This window comes from Varanus komodoensis, unplaced genomic scaffold (genome assembly GCF_004798865.1).
Source record: "Varanus komodoensis strain SLA01 unplaced genomic scaffold, ASM479886v1 scaffold41, whole genome shotgun sequence".
Classification (NCBI taxonomy): Eukaryota; Metazoa; Chordata; class Lepidosauria; order Squamata; family Varanidae; genus Varanus; species Varanus komodoensis.
The window spans coordinates 852,712-876,839 of NW_025335954.1; the positions used below are offsets into that span (position 1 = coordinate 852,712).

Here is a 24,128-nt window from a genome sequence, read left to right on the forward strand (position 1 = left end):
TGTGCAGTGATGGCTCCTACCTGCTGTCATAAATGGGCACTGGCAGCTACTGGAGACCCTCACGGGTTCTGGTGGCGCTTCCGGAGAAGCCATTCTAGTGAAAGGACGAGGTTGTTGAATTCTGTGGATATATGTGGGACTGCAGGAGAACTGTTTTGCTCGCAATTGAAAAACAAATGGTGCTTTGAAGGTGAGCACTGATATAATATTAGCACCGAGCACCTAATATGCCCTTGCTCAGCTGGGACGTTGGTAAATAAACCGGTATTACAAAAATATCCTAATGCTCCTATACTCCTTTCTCAAACCCTGTAAGCACCTAGGTGGCCACTAGGGACACGGGGAGTGCAAAACCACATGATACTGAAAAGAAACCTGATGCTTTGGATGCCATTGGATCATTGCAATAGAAAACGGACAAAGAGTAATAGCCAAGAATGTGCAAGTCAGCAAAACTCAAGGTGGTCAGAGTTCTCCGAATTCTACCTTGAAGCTCATTCCATCTTCTGTCGATCAGATTGTGAGCTCCTTTTATTTCTTATCACATGAAAATGCAAGCATAGCTTTCTGTGTATTTTTCCAAATGTCTGCAGCAGTTGGGTGCATCTCTGAAATGCACACATTCCACTCCTATTGATAAGCACACACTTGCGTGCCATTTTTGAAAGTGTGCATTTTGCATGTGGATTTTTCAGCTGAATGCATGCTGTCGCACATATTTTGTGGGGAGCGAGGTCACTAAGCACATTGCAAGCACAGAAATATATGGACTTTAAACACTGACGGCATTCAAATTCATGTGCAATCCAGGAGGTACACACCTGGAGTGGGATAGTGTGCCTTGGTGTCCTGCAACAGCAGGGGGTTGGACTCGATGGCCTTCATGGCCCCTTCCAACTCTAGTATTCTATGATTCCATTTAACTGGGACAGCTTGATCAAAACTTTGACTGCCCCATACATCCCTAGCAACAGCTGATTGGCCAGCTTGTGCTGATATTGGAATACTCCTGTTTCCAAGACCGCATAGCCCTCTTTTCCAAAGAGAAAGGAGAAGCAGATCCCTTATATATTGTATGCACAAAACACAGGGTTTTACCTGGGGCCGGAGCAGCAGGCCAGGATCAAGTAGGTAATAAAGAAAACGGCACTGTAAGGGGAAAAGAGAGAGAGAAAGTGAACCCAAGAAAAGTTGCCTGTTGCTGCTATGACTAAGAGGATCACTTACCAAGCTTTCCCTCTTTCATGGAACATCATGTGTGAACCACCCCCTAGAGAAAAGTGCCATGTAAATACTATTTATTCATGTCATGTCATTTCTGTACCACCCATAGCTGAACAGTTGGTTTACAACAAAGTATAAAAATGATTTTAAAAAGCAATGGATAAAAAACAATAGATAACAAGCATTAACAAGATTTAAATAGCATAAAAGAACATTAAAAGATAATAAAAAAGACTCGGCCAAGAATAAAAGAAAGACACCTGGATAGTCATGTCAGGCCCTTGAATGGCCAGGGAGGTCTTTAAAGGCCTCTGCATAGAGGGCTGTCTTAACCTGGCACCAAAAAGATAGCAAATTTGGTGCCAGGCGGGCCTCAGCAGGAAGGTTGTTCCAAAGACGGGGGCCACCACAGAAAAGGCCCTCCCCCTCATTGCCACCTTCGGAACGTCTTGAGGGGTTGGCATTCAGAGGGAGGCCCCAGAAGCTGAGCGTAGTATCCAGGTAGATCAGGGTTGAGAGAGGAGCTCTGGTAGGCATTGCAGTCCCAAGCCCTGTAGGGCTTTATAGGTTAAGACCAGCACCTTAAATTGAAACTGGAAGCATACGGACTGCCAATGCAGGTGGGCCAGAACTGGTCTTGAATGTTCAGACCTCCAGATTAAATCATTTTAAATATGAATATGACTGCTATGTTTAAAAAAACAGTTCTTGGCTTTCCCTCTAGCTTTAACCTACAGTGACTGAGAAACAGAGGCTAAGCACACGGAGGAGAGAGATTATTAGATAGGAGTTAATTGATTCTCAATGGCTGAGGTCACCCAAGTCAGAAAGCAGGTTTGGTCCTCACCCTTTTGGTGTCCCTAAGTGCATTCTTTTACTTTCCCCCCAGCTTCGGTCAACAGAAGAACATAAGTATCTGCCTTAAGCCAATTTAGATGATTAGGCTACCTAGCCTAGTATTGTTTCATCTAGCATTACCCAAGCTGTTGGCTTCCAGATGTGTTGATCAAAGGGGCAAGGGGCTAGTATATTTTTCTGAAGCTAAACTTGGGCCAAAAAAAAATGCAAATGAAAAAATCAGTCCAGAAGCCCCATGAAACCTGGGAAAGCCTTTTTGCTGTGGAATCCATAGCACAGACTCCAAGAAATCTGGACTCGGTCCGGTGCATTGCATTCTTAGTTCTGTTTCTGTGTAGGAGTCCTTGCCCTGTGGAAGCCTCCCCCTCATCTGCATGTACCCAAACGCTGCCTTTCATCACGACGGACGCTGCTGGTGATCCACCAAAACTGAGGACAGGTGTGCTGCGTCCCGCCCAGCCGGAGCAGTAGGTGAGCTGCCGGTCTGCAGAGCCAGCCTTTGCTCAGCTGGTGCGCTGTGGGAAAGGAGACCATCACGCAGGGACCGAGCCCCGTTGTGGCCAGGTCTGGCTTGGCAGGGCACTTTACGTGACCGTTTTCCCAGCTTCAATCAACACTCCCTAGCAGGAGTGGCAGTCAGTCGCACAGGGGAGGCATCCATCCGCCCACGTGTTAAAGGAAAACACTGGTCCACGTGGGTCCTTGGCCACTTCCAGCTCAGATCAGAACAGTTGTGCAGCAAACATCAGATCTCCATCGGGTCCCACTGGCAGTTTTCCCCTTGAATGTAAATCAGTGAAGGAACCTCCGGCACAGAAGATCAAGGCCCGATGCAGATGTTGGCTTAATGGGAAAGGAACAGCAGAACCATCCACTTGTCCAGACTGCAACACCCATCATCCCCACAGGCTGGGGAGGGGAGGGGGTGGAAACTGTAGTCCAGCATGTCTGGGTGGGGCAGCAGACTGGAGGAGGCTATGATGGTCTCAGGCCACACACGGCCCAAGCCTTTCTCCTTCCCTGTTGATCCCCGGCCTCCATCTGGGGGACCCAAGGCTGCAGCAGAAAGAGGAAGTGTTTCCCCCCAATGCGAATTTCTGGTGATAACCAGTATAACAAATGTGAAGGGGCTGCAGTGCGGGGTCAGGATGGTCCACACAACCAACCAGTAAAGCACTCTGGGGACGTACCAGTGACTGCAGGCATTTCATTTGGTTGGGGATCTTGGAGGTCAGTCCTTGGAGAGTCTAAAAGTTCCACAGGTATTTTTCCAACATGTAAAAGGTTGCCAGTGTCACCCTAAACTGCTGACCATGCTGTTAACTTCTGCCTGGTGGGGATACAGCTGGCTAATGAGCAGGCGGTTTCCAGTTACATTTGCGGCCACGAGGATGCGATATGAGGTCAGGGTCAGGGTGGGGGTAGGAAGGAGGCCAAACTAGCCAAAAAAAGAAAAAATCATTCAGGAGGCCAGATCAGAAAGCAACTCCTGCTGCACTCTCCGAAGTGGTGCAAAAGAGGAGACCTCTGCAGTTCATGGTGCAGCATGAGACCCTGTCCTTTTTGGCAGGCAGCTACCCACCCACCTTCCCACCTATCATGGCCATTTCTCACAATGCCCCACAACCCTGGCTCCTGAAGCCTTTTGTGAGTTCAGTTTTCCTTTTGTTTCTTCTTCTCTAAGCTGCAAAAGCACCTGGAAAATACTGGAATATTTCAGGGCCTTAAGGACTGAACTGGACTCTGATGTTTGCCTGTGTAGACAAACTGCAGATATCGAATCTGCTTCCCAACATAACTGCTTGAGGTTCCTAGAAATCCACACATTCTCAAGCAAACAGGGTGAGAAATTTGGCCCTTAGAAAAACAAAATGTGGGAAACTGGAATTCTGCTTCTTCTAGCATTCCCATGGATATGTAACATGCTCCCTCTTGCCCTTCCGATGTATACCACTTTCTGCCGGGAGTGGGGGAGTGGGGAGATCTGTACAAACCACTAACCTGAAAGTCTGCAGGCATCAGTTTCACAAATGTAAGTTCTCTCTTTTGCCAAGTTTTGTGATTTTCTCTAAAAGGGGGTGAAATAACTGGTCTGTTCAGAGGGAGGCTGATGCTGATTCATAAACCATTTCTCTCACTCAGCTCTCCAACACTGCCCAGAAGCCAAATCTGGTTGACTAGCATCACACTCCCTGTGTAAACCCCGGTTAGCTGGCTCTGCCCAAGTGGTTCTGGGGGCATTTGTTGCCTCGTATTCTTTGGTTGTGGGAAATGCCATATCTTTGGCCACTTCGAACATCATGGCTGAGATAAAGAGGAGTTCTGAGATAAAGCCAGTACTTACTAGGAAGCCCAGTACCAGGCTGGATTTGCTTGCACATATCCTTTGATCGGCTGACTGCAGCAAAGGAAGAGAAAGTGCATGAGAGCAATGCAAAGAGGGCAGAACATGGACGGCAAATCACACGATCCTTTTCCTCTACAGCTTGCCCATAGCCTGGAGGAAGCCCACCCTGCCAAGGGTCACGCATCCAGTCCCCACCTCTTTCCCTTCCCTCTTCCCATCCAGCACTGTGGTGACCGCTTCCCACTCGTGGCTGCCTCTGTAAACAGGTTGGGGGACTGGAGCTAATCCGGGGCTGCTCCGAGGGCTCTCTGCGTCTCCCGTAACGGGATAGGCCACACTGCGACACCAGTGCAGAGCACGGCCACTCTGCTTTGCCCCTGTGCAGGGACCGGTCCCTCCACTTGACCTCCTGCGCAGCTTCTTCCTGGGTGGGGATGCAGTAAATGAACCCTGAGTGAGACCCTGCAGACACCCAGGCTGGCTCTGGAAAGTGTATCTCATAAGCAGCCTCTCCACGTTCAGGGAAAGGAAGCGCAGATACTCATTTTCCACATGGCCTTCAAAATAAGTGGGGCATCCGTCACAATCAGCCTAATGCCATTGATTTCTTCACTCAATTCTCCCCCAGGGAAACAGCTCCTGGCTGTGGATTAAATGGCCTGAAAAGTCTCAAGTGGTGCTAATTTATTATTGATGCCAAAATGCAATCTGATCCAGATAGACCTTTGCCTCCACGGCCGCTGCTATTTCAGCTGCAGGCAGTCACTGAGGGCATGCTTAGAATTAACAGTGCATGCAAGGGCACTGCAGGATCCCAAGGAGGGGGCTGGGCCCAGATCCTCACTGCCCGTCCCCCTGCTTCCCACAGGAGCTGCTCCTGCCCCCTGACAGTGCTTCGTGGAGTCGGGAGACCCTGCTGCAGAGTGAGCAGTGTGGGGTTGGGGAACCTCCCAAACTGGGCAGAGGGATCTTCTGCAAGCCATGCACTTCCTCCCACAGAAGGTCCCTTCATCTCACAAAAGGCAGGTCAGGCACTGGACGCCAGGTTGGCAGGGACAAACCAAACGACAAAGTACAGGCAAGGAGAAAATAAGTAAGCACCAGCCTTTTATGCCCTTCTAAGAATGCCTTCACAAACAGTACAAAGAATATCCCCTTTTCCTAATCCACTTCCCAATAATACAGGAGATAGTAATTATTCATACTGCTGAAAGCCAGTATGCCTCTTGAATAGACTTGCCACCCAATTTCACCAAAAGCAACATTCAAGGCAAATGTGGATGTTACTCTTTAGTTTAAAAAATCCAGGGAGCTGTGAGAGAAGCTAAAACTGTTTCCTATAACCATGCCAAGCCTTGTTTGCCATTATTCTTTTTAATGCCCCATGGGCCAGACACAAATGTGAATGAATGAACAAACAAACAAACAAAGAAATGAGTTGATCAGTTGGAACATATGTCCATCAACTTTGATATATGTCTCTTACAAAACTGTATTTGTTTAGCTCCTCCTTTTACACACAAAGAGAGAAATACTGTGAGAACCTTCCCCTAAGGAAAGGGTAACCAGATCAGAAAAGGCACCGGAAGCAGAAGGCACATTGCTCAGCCAGATGCTTACCAGAAGGTGAAGAGAGCCACGATGCCAACGGTGACAAGCAGTTGAAGCAACAGGATGCTGTAAACCTAAAAGCAAGAGAACAGGAGACACGTCACCACCTGAAGGATGTTCCCCTTGTGGGTGCTGAGCCCTTAAGAAGCAAGCTATGATCATCAGTCCTGTTTCCAGAAGTTGTTTCCTGTGAAACCACCCCTCCCTGTGCACACTCACAAGTTTGTGTGAGATCACACTCACTGGTGGTGCCCCCGGCTTGTACACCTGCACTAGCCATGCCCCTTGTTGGTCATGCACTGGCCAACAGTGTGAAGGGGCAGATGCATACGGATATGCATGGAAAGGGCTTCTCCACGTGATGCAGGACCCTGGTCCGCCCAGGGCAGGAACCACAGCTGTGGGGGATATCAGAGTGTGTGTGCAGGAGGAGACGCAATCCTACTTCGTTTGCAAATGCCTGAACATGGGAAAGGAGCGGGGAGCGAGAGAAGGCCTTCCGGTATGCAAGGAAAGGTGCATTATGAATGAATCCTCTTGAATATCAGTTCCCAAACTGGCCTGTAAGTCTCTGCTGCGGCTCGTGACCCTCACGTCGCTCCAGAGCTGGGTAGGTAACCTGGCCCCCTCCAGATGCTTTGGAATACAACCCACACAAACCTCCAGCTGCATTGCTGATGGCCAGGAATTCGGGAGCTGTCATCCAAAATAACCGAAGGGCACCAGTTTACCCATGTCTGCCATGAAGCATGATGGACTATTTGGACTAGCAATAGTCTTTTATGTTTCAGCTCATCATATGGCTTTCTCATTGTGCAAATGAACACTGCACCAGGAAGGGAAAGCACGGGACAAGGCCAATCCTGCATGCCAAGAGTGCAGCAGGCATGTGCAGAAGAGTGCCATTTTATATTGCGGAGTGGGCAGGCATGCAGCAAGGCCCAAGCCAGCTCTAGGATTTATTCAGCAATGAATTCCAAACAATGCAGCATTTACAAAGTATTTCTGGGGATGATATTTCATCTCCTTTTCTACACCTAAGATCAACACTGGTTGCGCCATCAACAGCGTTGGGTTTCTGTGGCTGGATACCCACGCTGCACCTGGATCTTCTCCAGCGAAAGCAGGCAAGGCTTGGACACGCTTGACAGTCTTGACACAATGAGAAGAAAAGGCCTACCCTCCCTGCCCCACCCCGTCCCACCCCGCCTCGCAACAGGGTTCTCAGTTTCAGGCATTACCTTCCGGATGAACACCCTGCGCACATTGCGGTCATCCCAGCTGAATGTCGTGAGCGTCTCGGTGTCCCCTGAATAGCCACTGCCATAGTTAGGGCTGGTACCTGAGCCAGATGGGAAACAAGACATCTCAGCTTTTGTCCTGCAGGCTACAACTTGAAGGAAACAGGGCAAAGGGAGGGCTGGGTGCATTCTGTGATTTTAAAACCACACCTCACAGAAGTCAAAATTGGTGGATGAAGCCACAAACTGTGCAACCTGAGACTCTCAAGGCTCCTTCTATGTCATGGGTCCTCAAACTACAGCCCAGGGACCGGATCCGGCCCGCCATGTCCATTTATCCGGCCCGCCATACCCATTTGGACCCACCATGCGCCCGCACCCACGCGAGCCCCTGCCACCGCCCACCTTCCCCCGCATGCGGGGAGGCAGCAGTTTGCTCACTTGGAGAAAATGATCTCCATGCGAGCAAGCCACTGCCTCGTGCGCCCGCCTCGCGGCGCGTGCCCACCCCTGCCTCACCTCGCCGCACACCCTGCCCCCGCGCCGGCCCACCCGCACCACCAGCATCGCCTTTCCTGCCCACACCCAGCACCGGCACCTTTCAGCTGGCCCCCTGGTTAAAAAGTTTGAGGACCCCTGACTTAGAGTTATGGGCAAGTGCAGGCATACCCTGTGCCAGTTCCCACATGCAGGACTGTCCCTTGACAACTCACAGGTGAATGTGTGACTGTGTCAACTAACTCCACTGACAAACACTGTGTCTGAGATGACATGAAAAATTTTGTTATGGTATTTGATCTGCAGCACTGCATTCACACATACAAGCTACCTCTTGGTGCCACCTGCAATCATTAAGAAATGAATATTTATTTATTTATTTATTTATTTATTTATTTAGACAGCTTATATGCCGCCCCCTTCGCATAAGCCTTGGGGTCTTATGGATGTGTGAATGCACTTCTTCTTGCACCCATGCCCACTGGCAAGAGTTGAAGCCGGTAGATTTCTGACCCTTTCGCTCAGGTGTCTGCTGCAGTATAATTGGTTCAGTTTGGAGGTCAGGAAGCACTTCCTGACAGTTTGGACCCCGAGGGTGTGGAATGGGCTTCCACAGGAGGTGGTTGAGGCCCCATCGGTGTGGGTGTTCAAGGACAGGCCGGACATGCACATGGTGGGCCTGTCATGAGTGGAGCCGGCTGGAGCCGGGGGACAGACTAGATGGCCCGGGAGGCCCCTTCTGACTCACACTGTTGCTATGCTTCGGTGTTCTGTGTTTCCAGTATCCTGAAGCAGAGGGAGGAACTAGTCTCTCCTCTAGGCCACAAAGACCTTTCCCAGTGTGTTAGCACTGGGCCACAATTTCCTGTATCATGGGTGCTGCCAGACTGGGGCTTCCTGGGGCTTCCTGGAGCTACCGATCCAGAGCTACTGGGCTCTCTCTCCACATACTTGCTGGGCATGCTGTGTAAGAACAAAGGCGGAAGAAGCGGTGGGATGGCCATGGAAGGTGGCAATCCCTGAAGCCCATGAAGTTCCATGCATGGGGCAGGACAATTGCACAAGGAAAGCCCCATCTGGGAGCACCCTTGATCCAAGAGTCAGATAGGCTGCCTGCTCCAGGCCGGCAGCTGCACGCAGCCCAATTCCCATAAAGACAAGCACAGTGATTCACTGCACAAAGGAGAGCAGGGAACGGATGAAACTGGGCTCTATTTTTATCTCTCACTTTCATAATGCTACACTTCTTTTGCTCTTCATTTGACTAGCTTATTGCATGAAGGAGAAGTTTGCATAATACTAGAACCTTGTATTCATGGGTCATCCCAGGAAGCTGGATGATGGGTGATTTACAAGAGACACAAGGAAGCTCTTCTTCACACAGTGCATAGATACGCTATGGAATTCCCTCCCACAAGACATTGGGATGGCCACCACTTGGCTGGCTTAGCATCTCCACATATTCACGGTGGACAAGGCTATCAATGGCTACTAGTCCTCAGGGCTCTGTGCAGCTTCCAGCATCAGAGGCAGTAAGCCTATGTACACCAGTTGCTGGGGACCATGGGTTGTGGGTTTCCTCACGGGCAGTTGATTGGGCACCGGGTGGACACAATGCTGGAATAGATGGATTTGGGGTCTGATCTGGTAGGGCTCCTATTGTATTCTTTGCTAGATCATGGCCATGGCAAGCCAAGCACAAAAACCATGAGGGAAAGTGGAGAGAAGAAAGCATTCATTTCATGCAAGAGGAGGAACGGGGGAGATAACGAGCTTAGATTTGCTTTTGAGGCAGGAGTGTATGGAAAGTCCCAGTCTCTTAGATAAGCGGTTTGGAAAAGGTGTCACAGGTGACAGCATGAAGAGGTCAAAGATATAATGAAAAAGAAAAATGTCAGCGATGAGCCCAGCTTAATTGTGCAAACCGCATCTTCCTGTTCTGGTGAAACAGACTCCTCCAATGAGCTGCAGTTGTGGGGAAGGGTGGGGGGAGGGCACCAGACCTCATGCTGGGAGTAAGAAGGTTGCTGGCATTGGACAGTCATCCTCATGGACTGTACTGCAGACTATTCTTTGGAATCAGAAAGTGAAATAGATTACAGTGGAGCTGTGGAAGATGGGCTAGGGGGAGATTCTGAGATGATGATGATGATGATGATGATGATGATGATGATGATGATGATGATGGAGGAGGAGGTGTTCTCAAGTTCAGGGATTTGACCAAGTCAGGCAGTTCCTGGGAATAGCCAAGATGTACAGCCAGTGGGAGGGGTTGCTGAGGATGAGGAATTCGCAGATGCAGGCCAGGCCCCTCCTGCTCTCGACCCCGTGGCAAAGCATCAGCAGAGGCAGGAGGTCCAACTGAATGAGAGTGTGTGGAGAGGAGGCGTGTTCTCTTGCAGAACCCCACCACTCACCCAAAGGGATGGGGCCCAGGCTTGCTCATAAGGAGAGTTCCTGGAGGTAAGCACTAGACTGGGTTCAGCAAACTGCTCTGGGCATCTCAGAGATCTGTTCTGGGTGATTCGTACTTGGCAGAAATATAGAAAGCTTTGCAACAAAAATGGTCCGTGGCCGGTGGTTGCTTGAAGGAGTAACCTTGGCTTAGGACACCTGGGGAGTCCAAGCAGATGTTGTACTCCCAGGATCACATGAATGTCCCGTGAAGGAACAATCCTGAATGCAGTTGGAGGGCTGGCATTTCGGAAACTGGGGACAGATCCAGTGGGACATAAGAACAGCCACAATGGATCAGGCTAAGGGTCCATTTAGTCCAGCATTTCAGTGCCCGTATGCTGGTGGCATTGACATTGTGCTCACATAAAACAGCGCCTGTGTGAGGTTAATAGCACTTGGGAGCACGATGGGAAATCTGGCAGTACGGTGGCAAAAAAGCAACACCTTTCCCTCAAGAAGCGTGGAAAGCACACGCCGGGGTTCAAGTGAAATCACACTTGGAGGAGTTGACCAGAGGCAGCATTTTAATTGAAAACAAGTCATGTGCCATGGCGCCCAGGGTCCCGGTGGGCTAGCAAGCACTGCTGATGCTGCGCAGTCGTGGCTTTCTTCTAGGGCAGCTTGACAGCACCAGTGCACGGGCACGGTTGGATCCCGCCCCCCTCCACCACAAGCCATGGCAAGCTGGCCGCCGGTCACAATGCCACGTCCTGGAGACTCCGCAGTTGCTGGCAGCCTTTGTGCCCTGCAGTGCTCTTGCACTGACCTCACTCTAGGAAAACGGGGGGCATGGCAGCTTCTGCCCTTGAGGCTCCAAGAAGGGCCGTTGCTGGCAGCAGCAAGAAGGGCCACCCAAGGGAGTGTTCCTCCTCACCCAAGTCAGCTCAGATGTGCCAATAAGAACACTGACTTGGGCTGAGGGTTCAAGGGCATCCAAATAATTCTGAGCATGGTGGTGTTCCCCCTTGGAGCGGCCTAATCTCCTTCATGAATGTGCCAGATCCCTTGCGGCCATCACGTCTCAGGGCAGCGAATCCTATCTTCTGCCTAAGCTTTGTGTGCCATTTCTAATGTTAGAGAGGGGCTGTGATGGGGAGAGGCTGTAGCTCAAAGGCAGCACCCCTGCTTTGCATGAAGAAAGCCTCGGGTCCTATCCCAGCATCACCAGGTGAAGCCCTGCTGACAATCCGGGGCTAGGCAGATTCCTGCCATGAGCCAGTCTAAGGAATTTTTCTATGTTTCTAAGAAGTGCTTTCTTTTTCTGTCCTGATGCAGCTGCCAGTCCCTTTCAATGTGTAGATCCATTTGTCTTCTAGTCTGGCCTTCCAAAATAAGTCCTCTTTGTCCATTTTCTCTATTCCATGCATAACTGTGTCAGACTCTACCATCTGCCCACTTTCTAATCTGTTTTCCTCTTTACCCCGTGTCCTTTGCAGGGCCAGACATTCTGCTACTAGCAATAAATTGGAGTGTGACCACCTGTGATCCTGCTAGACATGTCAGGGAATATCTAAAGATTGCGATTAGGGCTGTGATGGCACATTTATCTTTCAGCCGTGGGCTAGCGCCTTCCTCTACTACTGAATAAAGTATTCTTAACTGAGTGTATCAGATGTGTCTCCCAGGGAATATGTCTCTCTTAGTCATGTTGTACAAGGAATCCCTCAGCTTGGTTTGATGGTCTAAGACGAACCTGCTTTGACATCAGTTCTTACGCCAGTTCCCTCCCCACAGAGACAAGCTTGGCTCAGCTTCAACAGCCTGTGTCTTTGAAAGAGTTCGTACCCTGTCCAAAGTAACTGCTAAGTTAGGAGAACATTGGATCCAGCACGCTTTCCCATTTCCAAAAAAGAAAAACAAGGGGGGGAAACACCAGAAAGGGAACCAAATGGGGACATTGCTTTGCCTATGTGTGCTCATTTATATGGAAAGATTCAAGTTTAGGAATAGTGCAATGGTTTAAATGGAAATGCAACACATATCGCCTGAAATGCCTCATCCTGCCTCATCTTGGGAGCTAAGCAGGGTCAGTCCTGGTTGAAATCTGGATGGGTGACTTTAATGTTGTGAACTGCCCAGAGAACTTTGGCTACAGGCAGTGTAGAAATGTAATTAATAATAATCTCACCATCGTGAGGAAGGTTGTGATCAGGTGATTTGAATGCCTGCCTGTCCAGCTTGCTGTCTAGAGGCTAAGTGTCAGTGGGGCCCTTCACCAATATTGGGTCCCTTCATGCTCTCCCTTCACAGGGTTCCTCATCCCTAAACGGGGCTGGACTGGACCGCCCTTCCAAGTGAGGATCCCTTCGAAGACAAGCATGGCCTCTGTCACGTCGGACTCACAGCCACCCAATGCTGATGGAGCCAGTTATTTGTTTCACAGTCCACTCTATATTTTGCAGAGGTGAGTAAAAATTGATCCATTGTTCATATTTCCCCCATTTTTTCATCCATGCAGGAGCCCCAAGACAGCTCACAATCCATCAGTCATCAATCAACAAATCAAAAGATCTTTTGAAATTCTTCCAGTTCTAAACATTAAAAATTACCAGCCAAATTCAGGACAGTTCAGCAGAAGATGTGACAAAAGTAAACAATACCATATAAGAGTGCCAGTAACCGATCTGAGCCATGCTGGTCTGAACCATGCTGAAATGGTTAACCTGGTATTTAAAGGCAGACGCAGAGGAAGCTAAATGGATACTCTAAAAGACAGAGTTCTACAAGATGGACACCACCACTGAGAAGCCCTGCCCCATGTACTCACGCATCATCTCTCAGCCAGTGGTGGGATGGAGTAGGACTATTTAGGATCTCAGGGTGGTCCACAAGAGAATTCATGAGCAACCATTGAGACATCTGGGCAACTTGTGGCCCTCCAGATGTTTGAGACTACAACTGCCATGATTCTTCAACATGGCTATGCTCATTCATGCTGGTATAAGTTGTAGATCAAAAAATCGTGAAGGCTACATGTTCCCCGCCTTTGTCTTATGATATCCAGCTTCCAAAGAGATGCTTTGTTGACCTGGCATGCTCCCCTTTGGTACCAGAAGTCCTCTTCTGTGCTTGAGGACATACCATTCCAGGTAGTTCAGATAGGCGAAATCTCCTCTCCAGAACGTCTCATTTCAAGCCCCAGAGCCCCTGAAGATTCTAAAGTAATATTTTCCCAGGGCAGGCCGACTGGGTGTGTTCCCCACCAATTTCATAATGGTCAACAAACCATAATGATGCAATCCCTCCATATCCTTGCACAGAACGGCTGTGTCACCCAATCAGCCCTACTGGCCAAATCTGGGGTGTCATTTTGGCCTTCCAGGGTTCCCCAGAAAGTCCCACCACTTGGCTCCATTGCCTTCACCTCAGTCACTGGCTTTTGTGTGTGCCATTGCCGCCAACTGGAAAAACTTGAAACACCTCCCCTAAGATTTAATTGCTGGCAGCAAGAGTTCCAAGCTAAAACTGCTAGTACTTTTGTTGCTTTAGTCTTGACCTTGGCCTTGTCCACCACTAAAATGGAGACCCCAGGAGCTTCTCTGAAACTGAATTTGGCCCTCAGGCCAAAAGAAGTTTGACACTGCTGAGAAAGATAATAGACCCTTGCAGCTCGCTCTGGGTGGTGACTCAGCCCAGCTTTACCTCCCAAAATGTACTTAACCATTATATAGCAGCAGGCTGAAAGCAAAGTTGATCAAGGGTTCAGTGTCTTAAGGGAGCTGCAAATAAGGAGCTTAGGGACCTATTAATTTTAAACCACCTTTCCCAGCTTGTAGGGAATCTCTGGGGTTGCTCTACCAACGTCACTGAGGCTGAAGAAGAACAAAGGTAGAATCCCCTCCTATTATCACCCCTTCCTAGAGTTGCCCATAAGGAGCACACAAAAGAGGTTGTCCAAGCACTATAGCACATTTGGGTTGGCGTTAATCGAGCCCTGAACACAGGGGTTGAGTCATTAGAGGGTATGGAGGAATACTGAAGCTGGGGCTCTTGTTCAGGGAACAGCATAACATCTATCTGTTGAAATTAAGGAGTGGTTTATTAGGCCTGTTAGATTTCTAACCCAGCCCAGCCTAAAGGGTGAAAGCAGGTAAGAGCACATAAAATGCCTCATAAAACTAGGAAAACATATACTTAAGGCCAGGGCGAGGCAGCCCACCGCAGGCGGCAGGTTTTGAGATCTCTCTCAGTGTTTAGGAGTGCACCTCTGCCCACACTTAGAGAGAGAGAAATTGCATTGAATGCTGGAAGTTGTAGTACTTTTTTCTCCCTAAGCATGCACAGGTTTGCACACTTAATGTATGATCCCTTTCTGACACTGTTGGAGCTGACATTTGGACGTTCCGCTTTCTGCACCAACATGTCTTTCTCCAGCTCCGTGATGCAAATGGAAGTTCTTCCTATGGGACACTTTAATGATATGTGTCATCCCAAATGCTAGGCTTAAGGCCATCATTTTTTCACCTGAGGTACAGAACTTCAAGCCTGAAGGGCAAATGCGGCCCGCCAAGGGTCTCCAGGTGGCCATGCCCCTTCCTCTGGCTCCACCCCAACTACTGAGCCTGACAGTTTCATAACTTTGGTGCGGCTTTCCCCTCCATTCCCAAAATGCAAAATGCTTCTCCTAAGGCATTCTGGCAGGCATCAATAGCTCAAGCAATAGCTCCTAAGGCATACTGGCAAGGACAGAAAATGCTGGTGCCTGGGCACCACCCTTTTGCCTTAGGCACCTCCAGCCTGGAATGTGACCCCGAAAAGCTTCTCCGAAATAGAATTGAGCCCTTAGACCAGGGGTCCTCAAACTTTTTCAACAGGGGGCCAGTTGAAAGGTGCCGGTGGTGAGTGCGGGCTGCCAAGATGGTGCCGGCAGGGGGGGGGGCATGTGGGGTGAGGCAGTGGCTTGCTCATGTGGAGATCGTTTCTCCAAGCGAGTCAAAAACGATCTCCGCGTGCAGCGAATGCAAAACCTCTGGGGTGGGCCTGTTAAATGGGCATGGTGGGCCGGATCCGACCCGCAGGCTGTAGTTTGAGGACCCCTTCCTTAGACTGAAAGAGGTTCTATGCTCCTGGTTTAACGAGCTACTTAAGCAGATATGTAATATGGAAGCAAGTAACTGTATCCTCGTCTCCCCACATCCTTGCTTTTTCACATGGGGAAATGTAGTTTTGCTGAGGCCTCTAATTGCAGTAGCAGCAGCAGAACACTTCTGGGGGAGCACCCACTGGTGCTTGCCAGCCCCCACACACAGAAAGCAGCATTCCAGGCACATTCAGGAGGGGGAGGAATGACTGACAGCCGCCAGCACTGGCCCTGCTGCTTTCACCACCATTACAGGACACAGAAAAATAGCATTTTTTCCAAGTTGAAAAAAGGTAAACGGGAGGGGGAATTCGCTAGTTTTATGAGATGTTTTGTCTGCGGTTGCCTGCTTTCAGCCCTTAGGCTGGGCTGTGTTAGAAATCTAGCAGATATAATAAACCTCTCATTTTTTACCAGTTGGTCTATCCTGTACCTTGAACTACAGTCAAAGGGCAAGGGCCCTGGTATTCCTTGGTCTTCTCTAACCACTGTGCCTGCTATTCAAGTGCTTGATGAATTTCCTGCTCCACCCTCCAGTCTGGGGACACGAGGACTTGCCCGCCCCCTGCCGAAAGAATATGCAAACATTGGATTTCTGTGATTTACAGTCCAGCCCTATTCAAGTAAAGGATGCAACATCCCCAAGTGAACAACAACTATGTCAGACAGAATTCATCTCTTACACACCTCACCTGTTCAAATATTTTGTTTTCATGCCTTCTATACGAGATGAACTCCGATAAACCTTTCATAGCTGTTCACAGAAAAGGAGTGACTTAAAGGGGCCCCTTCCAGTGTTGTGGCTTGTTCAGAAGAAGCAGCAATTCGTGCGCATAATAAGGGATCTGTGTCTTTTGGTTCACTGTCTATGTTAAGGGCATGATGAGCAGGCAGATGGGTTCCTAGCCCTTCAAATTGTGCACTCAGCAAGTCTCAAAGGTGTGGTGTGGTGTGGCAGTTTGAGTGTTGGACTGGGGACCTGGGTGATCGAGGTTCTAGCCCCCACTTGATCCAACCCTGGGTGGCTTTGGGCCAGTCACTGACTCTGAGCTTAACCTACCCCACAGAATTCTTGGGAAGATAAAGTGAAGAGGAGAAGGCTCATATACATCTTGCAAGAAGAAATAAGGTGGGATATAAATGCAGTGTAGCAATGGCAATAATAAATACAGTGGAACACTGTAACGAGGCATGATCTATTGGCTAGTTCATGCATAAATGTTCATCACTCTTCTCCTGTAGCCCAAAGTGTGGATTTGCAAAACTGAACACACTGCTATAGATGAATTATTTTCAAAATAGTATTTTGAACATGGTCTTAATATTAGTATTTTAGATGCTATTTAACATTTATATGTAAAACACTTAGGGATTTTACGGTACCGAGTAGCCTATAAATACTGCAAATAAATAACATGATGGACAAAGCTGGTCAGTTTCACATTTCCTTGCATTTGAATTTTAGCTCACAGGTTCTTTGCATCTCATATGCAAAGAAATGTGCAATTCTTAGCAGAAAAAAATGAACTAAATCGACACTTTCATTCATCTGCCCTAGCCAAATTTAATAGGAATGGGTATTCTCAGCATGGAGAAGCATTGCAGAGAAAAATGAAAAGGTGTCAACTGTAATTCAGTGCTACAGACATAGCTAAACACAGAGGGTGTGGAACCCAGACTTTTCAGGACTAAGTATTCAAAGTTTTGGGCCTAGTTTATAGCTGAATCTAGGAAGTTTAGTTCCTCTCACATTCATTCATTAAAATCTCAAGTTCCTTCTGCCTCATCGATGAAAAAAAAAAAGGATTTTGCTAAGTCCTTTTCAGAAAGCGAACCAAATGAGATTCTTATCTGTCTCCACATCAACTGAGAATGTACGTTCAGTTCATTCTTTGTGTGAGTTGCACAAGAGCTGCTTGTTCAGTGCTACAACCCCAGATCAAGTGGACCATCGGAGGAAGTGTGGTTTCTTTACACGCATATTGATTCTCACAGCTGACTGTGAGGCCGCCATGGTCGGAGCAGGATTTTCCCTGCACCCTCAAATGATGCAACAGAAGCAAAGAGGAGGGCCCAATTCTGATGCCAAGGCTACAGACAACCAGAACTACACCTTGTGGGCAAGAGTTCAGTACAGAAAGGCTCTTTGTGAATTGTAATTGTTCTTCTGGAAAGACCTGGATCACTAGAAATCAGTGATAATAAATGCGCTACATCTATCTGGCAAATCCAGATTTGCCAGTAGTTCAATTCCATTATATTGCAAGATTTTATCTCCAAATCCAATTCAATTGCCATTAGTTAAATCAGTTCATTCACGTTATGAGACAGTCAAGTTCACGGAGCTGTCTCTTTAACAAAAGCAGCAACGTTCCCCGATAACTTTTCCCTAGCTTGCCTACTGGCACCACTTCATGGAAACCTCATTTAATATTTCCAAATACCTATTTTTACATTCTGCTCGGCTAAAAATTAAGTTGTTGGTAATCTGCATTTACTGTATTTCTCCAGAGATTTCATCTTGATGCTGCTTTTGCGTAGAATAAACTTTTCCATGCTCTTCTGAAGATGCTGGCAACAAAAGGACACAGCGAAGAGCAATGGGAGAGTGGCCATTCCGATTGGCTGCCTGGGCCTCCTTGATCACATCATTGTGATGGCACAAGGCTGGACCCTTCAGGGTCAGCTGTGCATTCCCATCCTCCATGGCAACCTTCCCCAGCCTGGTGTCCTCTGGAGGCTTGAGAGTGCGACTCCCAAGGCACGCAGATCCCATGGACCTGCAGATCAGGGTTTCACTTTTTCGTAGTTCTAGTGGGGACTTGCATTAACTAATCCATATTCAGCTTGTAATCTACAATTCCAAGATCCTTCCCACTTGCATTATTGTTGAGCCTTCAAGTATTCCCCATCTGGTAAAGGAATACTCTCAGGAGTCTTCCCCAGCACCACAATTCAAAGGCATCCAGTCTTCGGTGCTCGGTTTTCCCCATATGTTACTACTGGGAAAACCATAGCTTTGATTATGAACTTTTGTACAAACAAAAGTACAAACTTTTGTTGGCAGGGTAATGTCTCTGCTTTTTAGTATGCTGTCTAGATTTGCCATAGCTTTCCTCCCCAGGAACAAGCGTCTTTTAATTTCTTAGCTGTGGTTACCACCTGCGGTGATCTTGGAGCCCAAGAAAATAAAATCTATCACTACCTTCATTTCTTCCCCATCTACAGTATTTGCCAGGAAGTGATAGAACCAGATGCCATTATCTTAGTTTTCTTAATGTTAAGTTTCAAGCCAACTTTTGTGCTCTCCTCTTTCACCCACATCAAGAGGATCTTTAGTTCCTCTTCACTTTCTGCCATTAGAGTGGTATCGTCTGCGTATCTGAGTTTGTTGATATTTCTCTCAGCAGTCTTAATTCCAATTGGTGATTCATCTAGGTCCGCCTTTCACATGATGTACTCTGCATGTAAGTTAAATAGGCAGGGTGACAATATACAGCCTTGCTGCACACCTTTTCCAATTTTGAACCGATCAGTAGTTCCATGTCCACTTCTCAGTGTTGCTTCTTGACCCACATAGAGGTTACTTAAGAGACAAATAAGATGGCCTGGTATTCCCATCTCTTTAAGAATTTGCCACAATTTGTTGTGATCCATACAAAGTCTTGAAGTAGATGTTTTTCTGGAACTCCCTAGCTTTCTCAATGATCCAGTGTATGTTGGCAATTTGATCTCTAGTTCCTCTCCCTCTTCAAAATCCTGCCTGTACTTCTGGTAGTTCTCGGTCCACATACTGCTGGAGCCTAGCTTGTAGGATTTTGAGCATAACTTTGCTAGCATGTGAAATGAGTGAAATGGTGCGGTAGTTTGAACATTCTTTGGCATTGCCCTTCTTTGGGATCGGAATGTAAACTGATCTTTTCCAATCTTGTGGCCACTGTTGAGTTTTCCAAATTTGCTGGCATATTGAGTGTAGTACTTTAACTATATCGTCTTTTAGGATTTTGAAAAGCTCAGCTGGAATACCATCTCCTCCACTAGCTTTGTTGTTACTAAGACTTTCTAAGGTCCATTTGACACACTCCAGGATGTCTAGAGTGTGAAGTCGAGGTCAGCAACCACACCATTGTTGTTATCAGGGACATTAAGATCTTGTAAAGTTCTTCTGTGTAATCTGGCCACCTCTTCTTAATCTCTTCTGCCTCTGTTAGGTCCCTACCATTATGGTCCTTTATCATGCCCAACTTTGCATGAAACGTTCCCTTCATATCTCCAATTTTCTTGAAGAGATCTCTGGTCCTCCCTAGTCTATTGTTTTCTTCTGTTTCTTTACACTGTTCATTTAAGAAGGCATTCTTTTCTCTTCTAGCTATTCTCTGGAATTCTGCATTCAACTGTGTGTATCTTTCTCTTTCTCCCTTGCCTTTCGCTTCCCTTCTTTCCTCAGCTATTTGTAAAGCTTCCTCAGACAGCCATTTTGCTTTCTTGCATTTCTTTTTCTTTGGAATGGTTTTAGTTGCTACCTCCTATATAATCTTGCAAACTTCCATCCATAGTTCTTCAGGCACTCTGTCTATCAGATCTAATTCCTTAAATCTATTTGTCACCTCCACTGTATATTCATAAAGAATATGATTTAGTTCATACCTGAGTGGTTTAGTGGTTTTCCCTACTTTCTTCAATTTAAGCCTACATTTTGCAACAAGAAGCTCATGATCTGAACCACAGTCAGCTCCTGGTTTAGTTTTTACTGACTGTATAGAGCTTCTCCATCTTTGGCTGTAGAGCACAGAGTCAATCTGATTTCTGTGTTGACCGTCTGGTGATGTCCATGTGTAGAGTCATCTCTTGGGTTGTTGGAAAAGAGTGTTTGCTATGACCATCGTATTCTCTTGACAAAATTCTACCAGCCTGTGCCCTGCTTCATTTTGTACTCCAAGGCCAAACTTGCCTGTTTTTCCAGTTATCTTTTGGCTTCCCACCTGAGCATTCCAATCCCCCACGATGATAAGGACATCATTTTTTGGTGTTAATTTTAGAAGGTGTTGTAGCCTTCATAGAACGGGTCAACTTCAGCCTCTTCAGCACCAGTGGTTGGGGCATAGACTTGGACTGCTGTGATGTTGAATAGTTTGCCTTGGATTCGAACTGAGATCATTCTGTCATTTTGGAGACTGTATCCCAGTACTGCTTTTCCTACTCTTTTATTGACTATGATGGCTACTTCCTTTCTTCTGTGAGATCCTTGCCCACAGTAGTATATATGATGGTCATGTGAATTAATTTCACCCATTTTGGATTAGGCAGATTACCCAGATGAAAAAATGAGATCATATTAATCTAGCAGGATTTATTCTTGAGAAATCTATGTTGGCTTCTAGTCTTCAATGCAGACTGATTGTTTCATGATTTGCTTCAGAATTTTTCCAGGGATTGAAATCAGACTGACCTGTAGTTCCCAGATTCTTCTTCCTCTTCTTCTTCTCTTTCCTTTCCTGAAGATAGGGACATTGGCCCTTCTCCAGTCATCTGGCACGTCCCCTATCTTCCATGAATTCTCAAAGATAATAGACAATGTTTCTGGGAGTTCTTCCACTAGTTCTTTTATGACTCTTGGACTGCAGGAGGGCCCTGGAGATTTGAATTTGTTTAGTTCAGCTAGGTTCTCCTTGACCACTAAGCTGTCAGTCTTGAGCTGCCAACTTGCACCTTCAGCCTGAACTTCCCCTTCATCCGGAAGGTTGTAGATCTTTTGGGAGAAGACTGAGCCAAAGTAGGAATTGAGCACTTCTGCCTTTTCTTTGTTGTCTGTTATCATTCTCTTTCCTTTTTTACTTTGGATGTATCTGAAGCAAGCCTTCTTGTTGCTTTTAGTATCCCTCACTAGTCCCAGTTCTTTCCTTGTTTTAGCATCCCTGCAATTCCATACTACCTGTCTGTATTCTTCCTTTGTAGCCAAGTCTTCCTTCCACTTCCTATACATGTCCATTTTTGTTTTCAAATTATCTTTTAGTTTTTTGTGAAGCCATGTGGGCTTCCTCTGCTCTCTTCCACTCTTTTTCCTTGTTGGAATTGTTGTAGATGTGCATTTAGCATTTCCTTTTTAAGACTTCCCCCTTCTTGGACTTCTCTTCTCTTTAGAATTGGTTGCCATGGGACTTTGCTTATCCTTATTCTGAGTGTGTTAAAATTAGCTTTCTTGAAATCCAGGGCACATATTTGGCTACTTTTGGCTTTTACTTCCTTTATAATGGAGAGCTCAAGTCTGGCATGGTCACTTTCCCCCAGCATTCCCAAAGCTGCTACTTTGTCCATGAGGTCTTCCTGTTGCTTAGTATCAAGTTAAGGATAGCTGTTCCTCTTGTTCCTTCCTCCACGTTCTGTTGGAGGAAGTTATCAGCCTAACTTACTAAAGCTTACTAAATAAATAAATAACTCATGATAGAAATCAGTTGGAGGGGGCATGTTTGACAGAATTTGTCTCCCAACAGCTATCAGAGAAATTGGCATCCCCATAATGACATCTTGCTTGAAACACTGGCAATTTGCTTTTCAAAAGTTGCATCCTCATCTTCCCCTTGATTAGGTGGTGTTCAACTACTATGCTCCTTTTATTCCTTGCTCCTTTTAAATTAAACCAGATGCTCTCGATGGGGCTACTAAGCTCCTCTTCCTGTATTTCTTCGCAGAGATATGTATCTTTAACTATAGTGTTAAAGGGACTCCACCTCCCTTTCTGTTCCTTCTGTTTTTCTTGAACAGGTTATATCCAACAATTGTCAAATTCCAGTCCTGGGAGTCATCCCACTAAGTTTCAATTATACCTATCAGGTCATATTTGCCCTCATGCATTAAGAGTTCAAGTCCATGTTGTTTGTTTCCCATACTCTGGCCATTAGTATATAGACATCGCTGTCCACGTGCCTTATGCTCTTGCTTCCTTCCTTCATTTTTTGGAAGACTATTATTGGACACTGCAAGAGCTTCTTTCTCTGTTGCAGTGCATAGAAGCCTGCGGTTGTGCTCTCTTCCCTAACCATGATTTGGTGGCTGGGACTCTTAAATCTGCCCCAAGCTGTGTCAGTGTGGCGTTCTGGTTCGAGTGCTGGACTGGAGACCCAGGAGGTCTGGGTTCTAGTCCCACTCGGCCATGAAGCTCACTGGGTGACTTTGGGGCAGTCACAAACTCTCACCCCAGCCTACCTCACAGGGTCGTTGTTGTGAGGATCAAATGGACCTATGTAAGCCTGCCTGCGTTCCTCACAAGAAAAATGGCAGGATAGAAAAGCAATATAACCACCACTACCAGCACCGTAATACTTAGAAAAAAATCTGTGGAGCTTTTAAGTGACCCTCTGCTGTTGCCTTTGTGAAAACATTTTAAATTACTGACTGCTGATAGGGAGATGGTAAATGTAAGCATTTGGAACATGTTTTACAGTTGCACATGCTAATCTTGTACTTTTTAAGCAAAGAAAATAGGAATAAAGGTCTGCCTAGTATATAGTCATTCCTGTGGCATCATGAAAATTATAAAACCCCCTGCACTGACCTGCTGATATTACAAATAAACTCAGAATATCTTACAAAACTATATGAAACATTCAAAGATGTTCAGATGTGGTGTCAAATTACAAAGCCAAACCATGGGTTTGCATGATGTCTGGCAAGCTGTAGTTTACAGGCAGCTGCCGAACCAGAATCTGAAGTCATAGTTATAGATGTTTGCTTCACGTTCTAGCTGAACCAACAAACCATGGTTTGATTTATTGTTCCACCCATAGTGGCCACTTTTTGGGATGGGATCCAGAAATTTCCAGGGAAGGCAAGTGATCTGGGACACATGTAATGACTGGAGTTGAAATCAGTGTTACTGCAAACCATGGTTTGCTATTACATCTGAACCAAGTTTTAAATTTCCACTCTTTCTGCCCAACATAGGAATATGTAGGTGTTGGGGCAATGTTGCATCCAACCCCAGAGACAGGTAGGAAATGAAGGAACCATTGTGGGTTTGCAAAGGAGGGCTAAATCTCAGGTCTGTCATCATCTCACCACACTGACTTAAAAGGAAAAAAACCCGAGAACTTACTGGGATCCACATATGCCCAGGTGGGATGGAGAGGGACATTCAGAGGGGAAGGGAACGCCCCTGTTTTCATCCCTTCAGCTGAAGTCGCCTCTTCATAGGTTGGAGGTGCTGATGGGACGGTGGTGTTGTCCTTTTTTTCTGCATCTCCCTGCTGCCCTTCAGGGTTTGCAGGCTTGTTATTCACAGAGAGCTACAAGGCAAAATAGAAAACAGAATATAAGAACAATTCATAACAGCCCAGTGCTTTAAATTTACCTCTGGAGAAAGAGAGAAGGGACTTTGGGAAGCCCTTGAGCAAGAAACCCTCACGGAACCCCTTCGCTTGGACAAGGAAGGATGTGCATACACAGAATCCTCTCATCCTGGCCCCGACTTCTTAGGTTTTTCCATGCCTATTCAGAATGGAGGCCTTGGGATCTCTTTAAATGCCCAAACTTGCCACCCACTGGAGCTGACCAAACAGAAATGCTGCAGGAATGTTGGATGCATTGCAGTTTTTAACACAATAAGTGTTTGTGGCTTAATACAGGGGAGTACTGGCTTACTCGAATAGCCAGTGTGCTATAAAACCAAAGGGAGTACCATATTTCAGGGATGAAACACGTGCTTTGCACACAGGAATTTCAGGTTCAGGCCAGTGGATTGCTTGGTTTCAACCTTTGGCATGTTGAACCACCAAAGCCAAGAATGGAGCTGATGTGCAGGAAGGTGTGCCACATG

At 46.9% G+C, this 24,128-nt stretch overlaps 1 protein-coding gene across 1 annotated transcript in view; it reads right to left on the reverse strand.

Annotated features, from left to right (window-relative positions):
• The window catches only part of FAIM2 (Fas apoptotic inhibitory molecule 2), a 69,944-nt gene that overhangs the window by 23,740 nt on the left and 22,076 nt on the right, over nt 1–24,128 (reverse strand). Inside the window, exons 4-8 of the mRNA XM_044443169.1 lie at nt 23,409–23,598; nt 7,282–7,382; nt 6,050–6,114; nt 4,427–4,480; nt 1,099–1,149 (exon numbers count right to left, since the gene is read on the reverse strand). Coding sequence (XP_044299104.1) covers nt 1,099–1,149; nt 4,427–4,480; nt 6,050–6,114; nt 7,282–7,382; nt 23,409–23,598 — 461 coding nt within the window. The remainder of the gene's footprint in view (nt 1–1,098; nt 1,150–4,426; nt 4,481–6,049; nt 6,115–7,281; nt 7,383–23,408; nt 23,599–24,128) is intronic.